Genomic DNA, 14,159 nt, shown 5'->3' on the forward strand with positions numbered 1-14,159 from the left:
CTGAGATTGAGCCCCATTTTGGGCTTCCTGCTTGGCAGGGAGTCTGTTTCTCACTCTCTCCCCCTCCCCATCGCTCATTTTATTTCTGTCACTCAAATAAATAAAATTTTTTTTTTTTTAAAAACTTCTTTCTCAGGAAGTCAATAGGACACGTGCGGGGGCAGGTAGAAGAGCTGTTGTTTACCTATGAGATTAACAGGTCTTAGCGCAGCCCACCTGGATGACTATTTTTGGACAAAACCCCTTCTTCCCTCACCAACCCAAATTCTTATTTTTAGAGAGGTTTAAAAGCTGTTGGATCCCAACTTGAAAGTGCATATCTGAGATAACCACATACTTTTCCCAAACCTTCCTGGTCTAGAGAATTGTTTTTCTGAATTATCATAATTCCAGTCTCTACTCTTTTCACATGACCTTGATTCATATAGAGTATACTCATTGTTCGTGATACTTTAGGCAGAGAGCCAGACCTCCCTTCCTTAGGGACTCTCCATTTCTCTCTGAAAAATGAAGTGCTGGCCACTCAGCCTGCCGCTTGGCCTCGCTAGGATGTTTCCACAGCCCCGGGGATGTAGCAGGAGCTACTCGGAGGAGAATTGCGTAGGTTGTACCATTCTCGTTCCAGAATAAGCAGCAAAGACTTGAAGTAGAAAAGAGAGTTCAAGAAATCCATTCCCTCAACTTTTAAAGCAGAGAATCAGACAAAATAATGCCTAAAGCGGTGGCTATTAACCTTTTTTGAGTCACGGATCCCTTTGAGAGCCCAGTGAAACTGTAGACTCTCTTGCCCCCCCCCCCCAAAAAAAATCACATAAACCCACACACTATCTTGAGTGCAATTTCAAGGGATTCTGCAAAGCCCTTCCTCCCTTTTGTCCAAGAATCTGAAGGGAAGAAACTCAGGTGGGGACTGTTTTGGTACTTATTTCATTCTTGTAGCTCTGACTCAAAAAATCTCCAGTGGAGGAAAATTTTAGACCATTCACAAACTCCCCGATGACAGAGACCCAACAGAGTGTAGTGGAAAGAGCGTGGGCCTGGATGCCGGACAGACCTGGATTTGAGTCAGAACTCTGTACTCACTAGCCTGGGACCTCAAGCATGGTACTTAACCTCTCGGAGTTGGCTTTGTCCTCTCTCCAGCACAGTTAGTAACGTTCCCCTCACAGGATTAGTGGCGAGGCTGAGAAGAGCAGACATGTTGGCACTTGGCATGAGTAGTCAGGAACCGTGCCTGGCCTGCCCTGCCCGTCTGATGCTCTTGTCCCAGACTTGTCAGTGGTTGGGTGGCCTGATCAGTGTTGCCAGCTTTCTGTTGGGCCTGACATGGCCCTCTCATCTCCCTAGCCTCCCACCTGCCCAGAGAAAGTTCTGGCAGCACCTGTGCCAGCCAAAAGCCAAACAGCAGTGGGAAGACTGCAGAGCCGGGACCTAGGGAGGACGAAGGAAGTAGGAATATCCCCAAAGCCATCTCCTTAGCAGATTTGGCTCAGCTGTCCTTGTATGCTTTAAGCGGCTTTCTCAACTTTTGTTTACGTTCCAGAAGGAAGTTCATATACCTTTCCATCTTGGGAATGCAGGGATTTTCTCTGGCTGACCCTTGGAGAAGAGATTTTTCTACATAGACACTTTCTTCAATTTGCAGGCAAGAGTGCCCCCATTACTCCTTGAGACTTCAGTGCGTGTTTCCTATAAATAAGCATGCGGTCTACCTCACTGTAGCACACCTGTCAACATCAGGAAGTTAACTTGATCCATTAGTACCATTTAATCTGTAGACTCCATTCCATTTCCCTGGTGGTCCCCATCATGTCTTTTCTAGGTCCAGGATCCGTGCCAGGACCACAGGGTCCATTTACTTGTCACATCTCTTTGGTCTCTTCAGTCCAGATAAACAACTCATTCTTTCTTTATCTTTCATGACCTTGAAATTTTTGAAGAGTACAGGCCAGTTCGTTTGTGGAATGTCCTTCCGTCTAGATTTAACTAATGTTTCCTCATGATCAATGATTTATGCAGAAGTGGGGCCGGGTGCTTCTCAGTAATTCACATCAGGAGCTGTTCAGTATCAGTTTGCCCTACAGCCTGTGGTGTTCATTTTTATTTTACTTTTTTTTTTTTTTAAGATTTTATTTATTTATTTGACAGAGAGAGAGATCACAAGTAGGCTGAGAGGCAGGCAGAGAGAGGGGGAAGCAGGCTCCCCCCTGAGCAGAGAACCTGATGTGGGGCTCAATCCCAGGACCCTGAGATCATGACCTAAGCCGAAGGCAGAGGCTTAACCCACTGAGCCATCCAGGTGCCCCATTTATTTTACTTTCTTTAGTTGGAGTCTGCCAGGCTTCTCTCTTTATTAATAAGTAATTAATAACAATAACTGTCAGGAGAAACGTTGAAATCATACAGTCTTTTTCTTATCTTTCACTTCCCGCTGATACTTGCCTGAATCATTTATTACTAAGATAGTTGCTGAATGATGATTTTTTTCTAATACCATCATTTCTTCTGCGTTTATTCTCAAAAGCTTTCTCTTTCCCCCACTTACTATGTCAGCACATACTCGTGGATTCCTATTTTATTCAGTGGATTATAGCCGTTATTACCTTTATTTAAGTTTATGCTGGGATAAACTTAAACCTACATAAAAGTTTCAGAAATAGCTCAGATTTCCCATATTCCCTTCTCCCAAGTTCTCCTGATGTCAATGTCTTACATAACCACAGGATAGTTACCACACCAGCGAGTTAACAGTTCTGTTTGCTAAACTCAGGCCTTATTTGGATTTCTCGCCGGTTTTTCCACTGATGTCCTTTCCCTCTTTCAGGATCCATCATTGTTTTATTGCTCAAACTGTCCCTGATTTGGCCACCGGGACCCCTGCAGGCTGGTTTTTCATGCTTTTTGTATGCGCCTATCATTTCTGGGGCCCTTGCTTTTTGGCACAATAAAATATACCAGCTCATCTGGTATTTTCCTACCCCAGCCCAGGAATCACCCATTTTTCCAGGCTCTCTTGTTTCTTTGCCAGGGAATGATATTTAAAAACTAAGTTCTGGGCATCAGGTATGTTCATTACTGCTTGAGTGTCCTGCTTCTAGGTCCATGCAGCTGAGAGAGTGAAGAAATATATGTGTGTGTACATACATGTATAAACATATACACCTGTGTCTATTTTTAAGCCAATTTGTATATTAAAACCTGTGAGTTTATGCTCACTCTAATTCTGTTTTTTTTTTTTCTAATTATTTTTATTAACATATAATGTAGTATTTGCCCCAGGGGTACAGATCTGTGATTCCTCAGGCTTACACATTTCACAGCACTCACCGTAGCACATACCCTCCCCAGTGTCTGTAACCCAACTACCCTCACCCTATCCCCCCATCCCCCAGCAACCCTCAGTTTGTTTCCTGAGATTAAGAGTCTCTTATGGTTTGTCTCCCTCCTGATCCCATCTTGTTTCATTTTTCCCTTCCCTACCCCCCATAACCCCCTGCCCTGCCTCTCAAATTCCTCATATCAGAGAGATCATATGATAATTATCTTTCTCTGATTGACTTATTTTGCTCAGCATAATGGAACCCTCTGGTTCCATCCACATTGTTGCAAATGGAAAGATTTCATTTCTTTTGATGGCTGCATGGTATTCCATTGTATGTGTATACCACATCTTCTTTACCCATTCATCTGTTGATGGACATCTAGGTTCTTTCCATAGTTTGGCTATTGTGGACATTGCTGCTATAAACATTCGGGTGCACGTTCCCCTTCGGATCATTACATTTGTATCTTTGGGGTAAATACCCAGTAGTGCGATTGCTGGGTTGTAGGGTAGCTCTATTTTCAACTTTTTGAGGAACCTCCAGGCTGTTTTCCAGAGCGGCTGCAGCAGCTTGCATTCCCACCAATAGTGCAGGAGTGTTCCCCTTTCTCTGCATCCTCGCCAGCATCTGTCATTTCCTGACTTGTTAATTTTAGCCATTCTGACTGGTGTGAGGTGGTATCTCACTGAGGTTTTGATTTGTATTTCCCTGATGCCAAGTGATGTGGAGCACTTTTTCATGTGTGTCTTGGCCATCTGGATGTCGTCTTTGCAGAAATATCCGTTCATGTCTTCTGCCCATTTAACTTCATTGGATTATTTGATCTTTGGGTGTTGAGTGTGGTAAGTTCTTTATAGATTTTGGATACTAGTCCTTTATCTGATATGTCTTTTGCAAATATCTCCTCCCATTCTGTCAGTTGTCTTTGGTTTTGTTGACTGTTTCCTTTGCTGTGCAGAAGCCTTTGATGCTGACTCGAATTCTGATCCAACACAACAGGGTTTATTTTTGCCTTCCCCTTCCTTCATCTCTGACCACACTCTGCAGCAGTGAGAAACTTGGCTCCCTAGATATTCCATGGATTTACTTACTTCCTTCACTTACCTGTGTGTAATCCATCTCCCATTTGTGCTCAAGCCAGACCTTGGCTCCCCACCCCCACTGGCCACACCAGAGCCAAATCCTCAGCCCCAACCCAAGGGCAGGGGAGGAAGGGGTGCAAATTAGCTTTAGTATCCTTGAATTAACAAGCTTTGTAAGCTCCTGGGGATCCCAAACGGCATTGCCCATGCTCACCTCCTTGCCAGCTTTGTCTTACTGCCGTCTTCCTTTCTCTGTGTCATTCTGGTTCGATTATTGTTGCTAGGGATGCGGACTGCAAACCCACCAGAAGAAACCGCCTTGGTCGTTCCTCTGCGGAAACTGTTCTGCGGTCGTCTCTCTTCCTGAGTCACTTAACTGATCAGCAGGATGGGACCCCCAGCAGTAGTTCGCATGGCTCCCCGACATGCTTCTACAGTTCTTGGGCAGAAAGCTCACGCTACAGGGGCAGGGGTGAAAGATACCATCCACACCGTAGTATGGGTATCGTAAACTCAAAGCACAGTACAGCAGGTAGAGCTGGGCTTTGGAGTCTGACGCCCGCAAGTTCCGGTTTCAGCTCCAACGAGTTCTGTGACTTAAGGCAAGCTATATTACTTTGCTCAGCCTCAGTTTCGCCATTTACAAGATGGACATAAGAATGCCTTCTCTTCAGGGCCATTGTGAGGACGTTGTATTTCTAATGCCCTGATTGTGGTGTATGGTGTGAAGGCAGGAAGCTTCCAGTGGTTTGCTGTGGGAATACAAGGACTGTGTAAGTCAAACTGTACATCAAACTTCTCCAGTTCATGACTTCTGCCTTAGCCACATCCCCTCTTCCTCACATACCCCCTTCCACACACCATGTTCTGTGCTCCCCTCTGACTCCAGGCCTTTATTCCCTCATCTGAGTCTGCTGTGAAATTTTTTCTCTAGTTTCCTTCGTCTGCAACAAATTGTTCATATAGTCTGTACTGCCAAATTAGGATTTTATTGCTGTCTTGAAATTTAAATATCCTGAGCCTCAGGGTCCTAGCTCCCCAAATAGACCAAAGCTTCTGATAGGCCAATGCTATATCTTAACCCCCATACACAGAAACACCTTGATCAGGACTTGACCCTTTATAAACTCTTACTTAATTGTAATTATTTTATGGTGTTAAAAAACACCTCCTCATGACCAGTCAGCGGCTCGATAGGCCACACACTCCTTTCTCCAGTAATCTTACAAGAAGGTCTCATCAGAACTCGGGCTAGTGTTTGGTGCCTGGAAGAAAGGACAACCTTTGTTGTTGTTGTTGTTGTTTTAGTTGAACTCATTTATATCTTATATGTGTGGCACCCAGAACCTTGCACATATGAAGCGCTTAGTTGAAAATCAATTGGATTGGACCATCTGTGCTGTGACGCATTGATCACTCATTTTCCAGTGTCTCATATGGCAGAGAAGCATGGAGATGCAAAGAGTAGTGTGGTAAGGGAGGGAAGCTTACTCTGACGGGTTTGTATCTCATCCGCACAGAGAACAGTGTCCGAAATAACCTGGGAGACAGATTACAAAATATGGAGGATCTTCAGAGATTTTTTAAGTGGAAATTTTCTTTATGTTCTATGAGCATGATTAATTTATAATCTGATTGATCGGATTGGCTCTGAAACACAAGACAAGGGGAGTAAGTATCCTGACCTCAACTAGTAGGGGAATCGGACTAAGTTGGTTAAAGTAAAAACGCTTCAGAGCTCTGGCCCCTGTTTTTGTTGGCACTAGAGATTTGGCGATTAGAACCTCTCCTAAGAAGGCTCAAGTGCAACCCTTTGCTTTCTGTTGCATGTTCTCCACTGCACCAGCCCCTGCCCCATCTCCACACACCCACCCTTCTGTTGCCATCCTTCGGAAACAGTGTGGGGGCTGTTCAGCTGGTGTGTCTTGGGCACAGACATAACTAGATTAGCTTCACACATACATACGCGTGAGGAGTAGGCCTGGGGAGAGCAGAAGTGACAAACCTTATCCCTATTCTCAAGAGAGCATGTGATAACATATGAATCAGAGAAGATTCTAGTGTAGAGCAAGCCCCTTTAACCTTATGTACCAGCTTCAGCTCCTCAGTGACAGGTAAGAATGCTGTATCAAGAAGGCTTCTGAAATTACACCAAAAATCAATGAAAAAGAGAGCCCTTCTACAGGCCCAGGATGGGAGAAGGTCATCATGTTTCTGGAACATTTGACATCCTTATGCTGGAGGGTAAAGTGTTAAAAAAATAATAATAATGAAGTGTGAGTGTGTCACAGATGACAGAAGTTGAAATTGAGACAGAGGGTTGGCGTGAATAGAAGCCATCTGGGCCGAGCCTACGGATGAGTGGAGAGGTGAAGGGGAGCATCTTGGCCTGGGGAGGCATCCAGGCATCACAGGCGAGGGCCCAGAGTCAGGAACAGAGACCGGGCAGGGGGCAGTTAAGGTGAGTCAGGCTGGAGTGGAGGGGCCCTGTGCAGGTGGGATGGGCAGAGGTGGCGAGATGGCAAGGTGGGGCGGGCAGAGGTGGTGAGGAAAGGGGGCTGTGACCTGCAGCTTTCCCAGGTTGGCTAACGAGTTCCTTCCCTGCTCACTGACCCATCACCACAAGGACCCAGCCCAGGCCTGAAGTTCTTTGAGGGCCGAGTGGCGACATCTGGGTATAATCAACTTTCAGTAGGAAAAGCTCTTGGGTAAAATGTCAAATTTTCTCCTATTCCTGCTAATTGATGCTGTGTGTGGTTCTTGTCTTGGTCTTCCTGTTATATAAATACATTTTGAAAGCACAGCTGGATTCCTGTAGCCTGAGACAGTAACCTAAAAAGACATAAAATGTCAAGGGGTGGGGGACTCCTCCCATTCTTCGTACAGCTCAACAGTGTAGGAAACAATGAGTAGAGAGCCCTGCTGGACCCGAGCTGTGGTGACTCAGTATGACTGAGGCACACTCGGTGATGTTTGAGAGGGGAATGGGGGGACAGCTGCCACCATTTGTCACCATCGTGACCTGCAACAAGCCTGGGGCTGTCACACCCTGCCTTCTCCCAAGATTTTTTACACCTTCAATTCTCAAAGTTTTAAGGAGAAAAACTACATTACAGGAGAAGGAAAATGTTAGAATACTTCTTTACCGTTTCTCCCTGCTCAGGTATCCATCCCGTGGGCACATTTAGGTTAATGATAGCAGACTATTTGCTGACATCAGAACCTTTTTGTGTTTTTGGAGATGGGAAGGTAGAGTGGTTACAAGCATGAGGTTTGAGCCAGGTCGTTTGGTTTTGAATCCCGGGTCCCCTACCCCCTTGCTCTGTGACCCCAGACAAGGTCCTTAACTTTTCTGCTCCTTGCTTTTTGGAAAATGAGGACAGGAATACTATCTACTTTGTAAGGTTACTGGGAAGAGTGAGTGAAAAGTTAGTTAGTGAGAGGACGCTTCTAAAGTGCTGACGTGGGCGCCTGGGTGGCTCATTGGGTTATGCCTTTGCCTTTGGCTCAGGTCATGATCTCAGGGTCCTGGGATCGAGTCCCACATTAGGCTCTCTGCTCAGCGGGGAGCCTGCTTCCCCCTCTCTCTCTGCCTACCTCTCTGCCTACTTATGATCTCTCTCTGTGTGTCAAATAAATAAATAAAATCTTTAAAAATAAAAAAAGAAATAAAAATAAAGTGCTGACATGGTGTGTGCCCGGGACATCATAAGTGTTCAGAAAATGATCACTATTGTTACTTAGGGTTTTCATCTGTGGAGAGGGGAGATGGTGCTGATAGGGTAGTAGGACCAGGGCAGGCATTTAAATGGTAGCTTCTAGGCTCAGCTGGGCCACTAAATTGTGTGACAAATTTTCTAGACCTTAATTTTTTCATCTCTTAGAGGGTCCCCTAATACCTTAGCTCCCCTCACAGAGGCTTGGGGTCAGATGTAATCATGAAATGCCTGGAAAAAGTATAGAGCAGCACACAAGTAAATGCCAAATGTTCTTGCTGCTGCTATTATCAGAGTGCTGGTGGTAGTTAATGAAGATAGGGATGGAAATGGTCCAGCTTTAAATGTGAAGAGCATTAGGAATGGTTCACTCATGACAGGCAAGCACATTTGCTTTATGTTTCTTGAAATAACTTCATAGACTTTCTTCCTCCTAGAAACCTTGGCGAGCTGATTGATCGGTTTGTGGCCGATTTCAAAGCCCAGGGGCCACCTAAGCCCAACACTGACGAAGGGGGTGCCGTGCTCCCCAGCTGTGCTGACCTCTTTGTCTACTACAAGAAGTGCATGGTGCAGTGCTCCCAGCTCAGTACTGGGGAGCCAATGATCGCCCTGACCACCATTTTCCAGAAGTACCTCCGAGAATATGCTTGGAAAATCCTCTCTGGCAACCTACCCAAGTGAGTGTCGTTTTTTCTGATCTCAGTGGGGAAGTAAGATTCTGAAAATGCCTAAGTATGGGAATCTAAGGAAATCTCCTCTGACATTGTTTATTGAACTGCTAAGAGTCTCAAGGAGGGAAACACTCTTACTGAGTTCCCGAGGGTCTGAGACTATTTCCTTTCTAATGGGATTCCACAGCTGATCAAGACCCTTAGAGGAAATGCCCACACTGGCTGCCAACACAGGTCAGATCTTAACCACAGTGGACCCAAGGGAGTCGTTCCATTATGTATGTATTTAATTTATCTAGGTTCAACAATAGGTTGTTGGCCAAAAAAGGTAAGGTGGTGGTAGCAATCACTCTTAAACAGCATGGGCAGTTTCATTCAATGAGAGCATACCCTGGGATGATGAGCACACGGGAGGCATGAGTCTGCCTTTCCCTCGATCTGATTACGTTCCAAAGTCTCTCTTATGGTGTGTGTCTTGTTGAATATAGTCTGATGTTTGAAGGTATGGTAGGATTTGGGGGGAGGGGGTTGCCTAGCTCAGCCCCTAATTATAGTGGCTTCACTGTATTTTGGGACATTAGAATATTGCTATATTGCTTATTAATTGAAATTAATGGCTGTTCGACTAAAGTTTAAAGATTTTTGGTTCTGGGGCACCTGGGTAGTTCAGTTGGTTAAATGTCTGACTCTCGATCTCAGCTTAGGATTTGATCTCAAGGTCGTAAGTTCAGGCCCCACACTGGGTTCCCCTTTGGGCATGGAGCCAAAGATTTTTGGTTCTATAGCAATTTCGATTATGGTAGATTATGATCTAAAGTAATGCTTTGGAATTTAGTGTTTTTAATCATCCCCATGGCTAAATTCAGTAATTCTGAAAGTAGTTGCTGTTATTTTCACTAAAATGTGTCAGATATGGGAGTTTTACATTATTTGGAGGAAAGAAAATAAAAGCACTATGCTCTAACCAGAGATTTGAAGTAACAGATATATTTCACCAATGAAAATTTCTTTGACTATGATAAAAACATTTTTAAGATTCTTTAATAACTTTTATTCTGATCATCAAAATATTATAGTTCAGAAAACACAGAAAAGCAGAAAGATAGAAGTAAAGTTAACTATAATCTCACCACCCAGAGAAAACAAATTTAACCTTTTGGTATATGTTTTTCTGGTTTTTTATTTATAAATATAATGTGTGTGATTTTGTGGTTTTGTTTATTTAAGGGTATTGGGACTATACTGCTTGGAGTTTTATACCCTGCTGCTTTCACTCAGTATCGTCCTGCCCCGGCATTTTCCCCATGTGTCACAGCAGGAAACAAATGATGCACTCAGCTAGGGTATTGTTACCAAAGCAACTATTCACAGAAATGGGGGCAAAGTGAAAGGAGCCAACAGAGGATTCTGAAGCATCCAGATACTAGGCGGTGATTGTTACTACTTTAAAACTCCCTTGAGAGCTGGGGCTGTGGACAAGTGGTTGCCACACAGGAAATGGAGAGCCACAGTCCCTGCCAGCCCCACACGGAAGCACAGGGAGTCGGAGGCCTTGTTAGGATTCAGACTTCTCTCTCCCCTACCTGTCCACCTTCTTGTCGCCATCTCCTGGTGACTTGACTGAACCCAACAGGAGGCCAGAGGACCAGGGAGCCAGAGTGATAAGTCTGTAGAGGTCAGTTTCCTGAGCCACAGAGAAGGGAAGGGAAGAGTAACGAATGGATCTGGGAGGCCAGCAGAGAACATTCAGCACTTTTCATGATGTCATGCTAATCCAGCATGCAGGAGAACCTCACTGAGCTTCTGACGTTCTTACTGACCATTCTCTTACTTGATCATTTAGGTTGGGTTTACTACTTTAGTATTTTAAATAACACTCAGGAAAGCATCCTTGAACAGGAGTAGAACTACTGGGTCAAATATGTGAATGTGTCTTTTAAGCTCGTGAAATACACCTCCAGGAAGTTTGGACAGCTTCATGCCCCTGACCCATAGTGCAAGAGAGTGTCCGCACCCTCACACCCTTGTCAGTGCTGGAAATGAAGATATTTTCTAATCTGTGACTACTAGGAAGACCGGGCAGTTTTAAGGTTATTTTTTTGATGTTTTTAAGGTAAATGTCACTGAATTCTGTCTGCTTTAAAAAGAACTTAGACTCTCACAGTTGAAAGAGCAGGAGGTTTTATAACTCTTCCTACGTTTTGTGAACACGTGATTAGATCAGTAGGCAGGGAGGAGGCAGTCGGGGCTTTGGGTAGGAACCATGTATTAGCATTCACCTTGGTACCCCACCACAAGCACGATGTACAAACTCCTGTGCAGGATTTTCTTACCTGAAACAGTGGTGGAACAAGCTTTATGCTATAGATGATCCTGAATGAGCTCTCCAGATCAGGAGATGGCCGGCTAAGCAGAGGCCACTCAGCAGCCTTCTCTGCAAGTATCCAGGTCCTCATGGTTACTATGACTGGTCACGGGCTCACTGTTGGAATTGTTTCTTCCTGCTCCTGATGGTCAGAGAACTTAAACAGATGATAGTCAAGGTAAGGTCAGTAGGAAAAGGCTCATTGTATGTGGGTTTGTTGGGCCACGTCCAGCCTTTCCTTCCCCCTTTTCTTTGTCTTAAGATGGGCAGTTACCAGTTCAGGAAGCTAATGAGAAGCCCCCTCCTAACCACTTCCTGTTCCCCTTCCTCAGAACCACAAGCAGCAGTGGAGGGCTGACCATCAGCAGCCTCCTCAAGGAGAAGGAAGGCTCGGAAGTAGCCAAGTTCACGCTCGAGGAGCTCTGCCTCATCTGCAGTATCCTGAGCACAGCCGAATACTGTCTGGCCACCACCCAGCAGGTGAGCTGCCCGCCACTGCCTTTTCCAGAACCATCTGGGCCTCCTGACTCAGTAGGTAAAAGTGTGGGCCCTCACAAGCCACGTATAGCCTTGGGCAGATTGGTTGGTCATAGAGGAAAACTACAGCAGCCAGCAGACGGTCCAGGCAGCCATCTTACAGCAGAGCCTTGTTAAAAGGAGACCAGGGAAGAAAGTCTGACTGATCTCCTCCCCAGGCTAGTTTCAGCTGCTCAGAGGACATGCCCTTTTGAAAGTAGGTCAGTCGCACTGTCTCTCCTATGAGAAAAGCAGTGACAGACTTAACGATGCTAGGACCCGGCCACTGGTGGCGATGAGTCACAGCCAGTGACTCCGTTCTCAGAAGTATTACGAGGCTAAGCAAAATCCTTTGGGCTTTTATGCGTCTCCTGAAATGTACACAGCATTCCCAATCAGCCTAAACCAACAACCATTGTTTGGATGCTGACGTTCAGGAACTGTGAAGCAGGAAAGGGTGATGCTGCTCCTGGAGCTCCCCATTAGCAGAAGGAAGACCCAGAAGAATTTTTCACTTAGCCTCCAACGTGGGATTAGAAGTTCCTTTTCACATTCAGGCTGGAATTCACCTAAGGCCAAGAGAAGGAAAAGAACTAGACAAGGTTGTGCTCTTGCACCCTCTTCGGGTTTATTATTTACACATGTCTGGATCACAGGACGGTAGTCATAAGTGATGGTTCAGACAGTACAGCTCAGAGTGCCTGTGAGCCAGGGCACAAATACAGGAGGCCAAAATAAGAAGTGTTCCCCCCAAAGCTTCACAGTTGAGGTTAAGCCAGCCAGAGGCAGTAGCTTGCTCTCTGTGGGGATGTGGTCACACTGAATCACACAGGGAATGATCTGGCAAGGTTTGGCCTTGGAGTCAGAGACAGTACTCCCTTTAGCCCCAAGAACTCCCAGGGCAGGACAGCAGTGTCTGTGAGGACCTCCAAGACAGAGGTCTCAGAATTTGGTGTTGAAGAAACGCTATCTATCTATTTAACTGTTTTGGATGTGTGCAGAAAAGGAAGGTGCACACACACACAAACACACACACACACTAGAGTATTTTAAAAATAAAAGTCAATTAAGTAAATAAATAAATAAATAATTTAAAAAATTAAGTAAAATGACCGTGGAACCAAAGGGGGGAAAAAACATAAAAATTATGACTCTTAATCCCATCATCATCACATAATCGTATTAGCAATTTGGAGTACTTCTTTCAGTCCTTTTTCATGAACATAGTTTTGTTCGCTATTATCAACTTAGTTCAGTCTCATATCCCTTTGTTGTTTTTATTAACGTCACAGCACTAGCATTTCTCCTGTTTCTAAAATGTCTTTATTAGCAGCATTATTAATTGTTACATAATATTTGATTAAGGGATAATACCATTAATTATTTCACAGTATCCCTCATAATTTATGCTGTTTCAGGATTTTGCTTCTAAAGTACTCCTACAAAGAACATCTAATATATTTTTCTACAACAGATTCTTAAAAGTTCTAGAAGTACTAGTAGATCAAAGATCATTTTGATGACTCATGATAGATGTAGCCAATTTTTTTGTTATTTAGTGAAGTTTTTTTTTCTAAGATTTTATTTATTTGTCAGAGAGAGTGAGCGTGCACACAAGCAGGGGGAGCAGGAGGCAGAGGGAGAAGCAGGCTCCCCGATGAGCAAGGAGCCGATTTGGGACTCAATCCCAGGACCTGGGATCATGACCTGAGCCAAAGGCAGATGCTTAACTGACTGAACCACCCAGGTGTCCCTAGTGAAGATTATTTTTACTGATCATAAAAGTCATTCTTAGGGGCACCTGGGTGGCTCAGTGGGTTAAGCCTCTGCCTTCCGCTCATGTCATGATCTCAGGGTCCTGGGATCAAGCCCCACATCAGGCTCTCTGCTCAGCGGGGAGCCTGTTTCCCCCTCTTTCTCTGCCTGCCTCTCTGCCTACGTATGATCTCTCTCTCTCTCTGTCAAGTAAATAAAATCTTAAAAAAAAAAAAAAGTCATTCTTAGCACCTATATTGTGATCTCTAAATACCATTGTCCCCTAAAAGAAACCAGAGATTCCTAGAGAATTAAGTAATTGCGGGTCTGGGAGAGGAAATGTACAAGGTGAGCGTGGAGCATCATGTCATGCAAAAAGCAAGAAAAATACCAAAGATGGTGACAGTCATTTCAGAGGGATTCAGGAGCCATAATGGGCTTCTTGTACAAAAGGATGTGTGGATGTGTCCAAGTCTTAACTCCCAGTACCTGTAAATGTGACCCTATTCAGAAATAGGGTCTTTGAAGCTGTAATCAAGTTAGGATCTCAACAAGAGATTATCTTGCATTTAGGGTGAACCCTAATGTAATCCAAGGACTAAAATCCAATGACTGGCATCCTTAGGAAAGGGAGATCTAACCGACACAGGGAAGAAGGCCACATGAAGATAGAGGCGGAGATTGGAGTGATGTGTCTATAAGCCAAGGAACACCAAGGATTGCCAGCA

The 14,159-nt window shown here is 44.6% G+C and overlaps 1 protein-coding gene across 2 annotated transcripts in view; it reads left to right on the plus strand.

Annotated features, from left to right (window-relative positions):
- The window catches only part of VPS53 (VPS53 subunit of GARP complex), a 137,436-nt gene that overhangs the window by 81,596 nt on the left and 41,681 nt on the right, over positions 1-14,159 (plus strand). For both annotated transcript variants that reach the window (XM_047706057.1, XM_047706058.1), the window contains 2 exons: positions 8,559-8,801; positions 11,493-11,640. In XM_047706057.1, coding sequence (XP_047562013.1) covers positions 8,559-8,801; positions 11,493-11,640 — 391 coding nt within the window. The remainder of the gene's footprint in view (positions 1-8,558; positions 8,802-11,492; positions 11,641-14,159) is intronic.

Source organism: Lutra lutra, chromosome 16 (assembly GCF_902655055.1).
Source record: "Lutra lutra chromosome 16, mLutLut1.2, whole genome shotgun sequence".
Classification (NCBI taxonomy): domain Eukaryota; kingdom Metazoa; phylum Chordata; class Mammalia; order Carnivora; family Mustelidae; genus Lutra; species Lutra lutra.